This window comes from Sinocyclocheilus grahami, unplaced genomic scaffold (assembly GCF_001515645.1).
Source record: "Sinocyclocheilus grahami isolate Dianchi unplaced genomic scaffold, SAMN03320097.WGS_v1.1 scaffold127.1, whole genome shotgun sequence".
Taxonomy (NCBI): Eukaryota; Metazoa; Chordata; class Actinopteri; order Cypriniformes; family Cyprinidae; genus Sinocyclocheilus; species Sinocyclocheilus grahami.
Genome location: NW_015505306.1, coordinates 495,171 through 499,794, shown reverse-complemented (window position 1 = coordinate 499,794; position 4,624 = coordinate 495,171). Strand labels below are relative to the sequence as shown.

The 4,624-nt window shown below is 37.6% G+C and overlaps 1 protein-coding gene across 1 annotated transcript in view; it reads right to left on the bottom strand.

Annotated features, from left to right (window-relative positions):
- The window catches only part of LOC107590425 (SRC kinase signaling inhibitor 1-like), a 124,087-nt gene extending 120,281 nt beyond the window's left edge, over nucleotides 1-3,806 (bottom strand). The window contains exon 1 of the mRNA XM_016279170.1: nucleotides 3,686-3,806. Coding sequence (XP_016134656.1) covers nucleotides 3,686-3,800 — 115 coding nt within the window. The 5' untranslated portion in view covers nucleotides 3,801-3,806. The remainder of the gene's footprint in view (nucleotides 1-3,685) is intronic.
- Between the last annotated feature and the right edge of the window lie 818 nt (nucleotides 3,807-4,624).

Genomic DNA, 4,624 nt, shown 5'->3' with positions numbered 1-4,624 from the left:
AATGTACCCTTATGACTGGTTTTGTGGTCCAGGGTCACATATGTTATCTGTATAACAGTATATCAGTATACCATTAGCATCAAAAGATTTGATACATCAAGTTCAATTCACTGATTCCTAATGTTTGAGAAAAAATAAATACACAAGAATACTGTGAATCCAATAAGAATTAGAATTTTGTGCATCCAATGACAGCTCTCCATTTCATTACACTCATGTATCTACATTTTATACTTCATTCAGAGGTATACACAAACAAGCGAACATCTTTAGTTTGACCTTCACATTTTTGCTTATATATATTAAGGCCTTATTGCATTGTGCCATGGTATAGCGATGAAGAGCCAGGTTGATGGATAACTGTAGAAAAGCACAGTGAGGCACAGAGAATTCAATAACCTCGATTCTTCATCACACATTGACATCCCATCTTCTCACCATCTGGATTTACACTGAAATCAGCTTCTCCTTTACCAATAATACCTTTTTACATGCCTCTGCCCACATTTATCTGCCTTTGCTTGCTAAACCCTGTTTTTTACTTGCTTCAAAATCAGTATTAAGGAATCTTCTTTTTTTGTGTGTGCTTTCATGGATGAGAATGACAGCTGTCCGTCTTTCCTTGTGGACCAATAAAGCACATTATGATCATTATGATGGGCATATTATATGCCATTAGACTCAGGTCCTCTCTCGATAATACTTATCTACCCATCTCTGTTCGAGCCTCATTCATATGCAGTCACTTCACAGTATTGCATTACAATTGTTACCTTGGAAAATGTCAAATAGTTTAATCTCTGCAGATTCTATGGAATGACCATTCTGACATATAAAGAGTGAATTTCCCCTCAAATCATAACCCTAAAGCACAGTACACATCATCACACACCAACCCAGACCTTTGGGTTTCCATGGCAACTATGATGATGGTGGAGGGTTGCTGTATTTTTGCATTGTTTCGTGAGATGAGGAAAGTAAAGAAACTGTGGGGAGCTGTGTTTACAGGGCACTGATGAGATCTGAATGTGACAGGCCATTACAGCATCTATTGCACAGCAAGTTTTAGGAGGGGACAGAAAAAAAGGCATCAGAATTACAAACACTAAATTTAATTTACTGTACGCACTCATGTATGTGAAACCTGTGCATGTTTGTGCTCAAAAATCACTATTCATCAAAACATTGGCTTTAGAAACATAGAATGTTTTGAGTCAAAATGTACATTTTCTCTACTTTGACATTTAGAATAAGTTGTCAACATCTTTAAATACACTAATAATAAAACGTCGTAATACTGTTTTTTAGGCAGCATTTATTCTATTATTCTACTATTCTAGTCTATTGTTCTCTTATTCTAGTTTTAATTTAGAAATATACACATTCGCATTGAACAAAGTTTACTGGTTTGTCCACGTTTCTTTCTTTTTTTTCCCATCGCTGTTGTTGTAATGTATTGGGAAGCCAGAATCCATACCCATCGAAAGAAACATACATTAGCCGAACTCTGTCTGTTTTACGTGTTATTTTTAACAAGCCACATTACAGATGTATTGTCAAATTTAAGTTGTACCGTGGTGCAAGTGTGTGCCGCACCATGAGTGGAAAACAGTACGGTTCGATTTTTTACCGAGAACGTTACACCCCTAATGCGTATGTACACACAAGAGAAAACTATCACTCAATGTCCTTATAGTATAAGGTCATTCAGTGTCAACTCAACCAGAAGTCCCCTGGCTCAAATTTTTGATTTTGTCAAAAAAAAAATTAAAACAAGTATGGTGATGACGGCCAAAATATTAAATGTCACTGATGTGAAGTTTCTGAAATTCGGGTTGATTTGACACGGAATGACCCTATAGCTTGTGTGCCAGAGATTGCGTGTGAAGCTGGATGTGAGCTGTCGATTTGATGCAGAGGAAAATGTGATCTGACACCATAAAAGAGGTCAGATAACCAATGAAATGTTCACAGATGTGCAAATACTCAAACAGAGCAAAGAGCAAAACCATGTTCCTACTGTATATAAACACAAAATGCATCAAACATGCATAAAGGTGAGATCACACATGCACATTTACACCTGCATACACACAATGAATAACTAAAGGGGCACTCAAGATAAAAACAGACATTTACAATATGCCGTTCTCAACTCTTAGAAATCACTGAACTTCATTCATAATTATTTAACAAAAAACAAAAAAAACTGACTGCCTACTATGGGAAAAAAACTGAATTTGAATTGTAGAGCAAACAGTTTGTTGAGATGGATGGATGTGCATCTAAAAACAATTCACATAAAAGTCAAATTTACTATTTGAATATGAATTAAATAAACAATTTTAAATATGCATTTTAGATTTTAATAAATAAACAATATTTCAGCATTTTATTTTACTTAACTTCATGAATTAAAGTTTCAAATAATATCAAATTTGTTTCCCTATTAATTTTTTTTCTATTTACATTTTTATGTTTGAATTCTTAAATTAATAACAGATTCCTTCATTTTATTTTCATGTGTCACTTCTAGCCCTCCATAAAAAGAAGGCATGGAATTATGAATTGATGAGGTGACATAGACATGACCTTTAACATACTTCGATCAGCTATAACAAAGCACTAACTTTGCAAAGAAATATGAAGAAAAATGTCTTCTCAATTATACTTTGTTCCTTTATGGCAGTGTGGGGAATAAAGGAGAAATAAACTCTCATCCATCCATCTTTCCTCCACGATGGCCTTCAAACAGTCCTTCGGGGTTTAGAGGGGAGGAGAGATGCTCTGTGTGGTGGACTTGTCGAGCTTGTCAAATGAATAACTGCCCTCAAATTTCAAAGGGCCCATAGATTCAGCGATCAATGCGATTAATGCCGGGTGAGTGCATGCGAGCGTGCATGTGTGATGCATGCGCCTGTTTTCTCTCCTGGGAGACATTGGATGAGGTTACTATGGCACTGAACTAGAGGTGTGTGATGCTGAATTCGATATGAATATTTAGGAGACGTGCCTCACCGAACAAACAGCCCCCAGATGTTGAGGAGAGAGAAAGAAAGGAGGTTTCTTTTTCTTATCTGTTCCTGTTCTTTTTCTCTCTCCTCTCAGACTTTATAAATAAGTAAGGTTCTGTTTCCAAGGTAACAAGTCCCCTGAGATTCGGTCCCTTCTACTATTAGGGGGGAAAGGTGCGAGAGGAACCAACACACAACAGGTCTCACAGTACTTGCAACTTCAACACACTTTATCTATACACAAATGTTTACAATCAAACATAAGCTGGAGACATAAATCTATCTATATGCCTCGTGTTTCCCATTATTCCCTCCTGCCGTGTTTGTGTTGCCGACAATGCATTGTTCCCCATCAGCAGCCCCCTTTAAATCACAGCATATGGGGACGGCTTTGTGCTGAGATGCATGAATAAGTGCTCATAAACTGGTGGGAAATTTACAGGTACACTGCTACAGCATGTCAGTAACAATGAGAACAGATGCCTAGCCATAGATACTTGAATGCTGCTTCTGCACTTAACTCTTTATTGCAGTTCATAGCTGACTGCTGACTTTGCTCAATGCAGTATTGTAAAGAAAACAGAGACGCTTCATATCATTTAAGCCTTAACAGGTACATCCTAGTTGCATGTAACTAACAGGAGTGTTGGATAAATAACAAGGCCTGTCACCTGCAGTTATTGTGAACGGCTCCCTCTTGTGGTGGTTTTGGTGTTTGAAAGCCGAGCAGTGGCCTGGAACAATGTCATTTGGAGACCGAACCCGGAACAATCCATTCGGCTGCATGGTCGATTTAACCAAGCCATTTTCACTTGGCTGTTGACCAGTAAAACACTAGTGTACCTGAGTCAAATTCACTCACAAGTTTTAATTTGACGAGAAATATTATACTAAATAGCGGCCGGAGAAAACCACCTGTGCCGCTTGAGTGCCACGTTATCTGTTGATTGTTTTGATTGAATCAGAACTACCGATTCACGAACGAGTCACTCGTTTGATTCACTTCAATGCTTAGGATTTCAATCGATTCGCGATTCAGTCTGAATCATTCGGACAGCTCAGTCACGTCGTGCCGAATCGTTTGGAGCGATTTAGAAAGACCTTTATGACACAGACACCAAAAATAGCTGGATGAATTAAATGTTTACCTTTAATCAATTAAACCCAAACCTACAAAATAATTTTATCGTTTTTCAGTCATGAAGACGTATTATTAAATTTAATTCCTGCCCATGCAACATTTGAATGACTAAATTTCCGGTCAAAACAATCCACATGTTGTAGCAAGTTGGATAAATGTTTTTTTATTTTTTGCCATTATATATTTGTATTTTATATTATAATGTGTTCTTCACCAGGTGCATCAGCCTACCATTGTGAGAGACCTTCATACAGCTTGGTACTGTGTACACAATCACAGAGACTTGCTCCGTAGAGAGGTAAGCCTGCTTTTCTGCAGATGAACAGTGAAGATCAACCAAATGTACTCCGGAAGGCCCTGGCGAGTGAATTCCCTGAAGCAAAGGATGACTTGTTGTTTATATTTCAGTCTCAAGATGACATGGAAACATTTTTTGTCATACTGTGTTGATGAACAAGGCCTGAAGGTC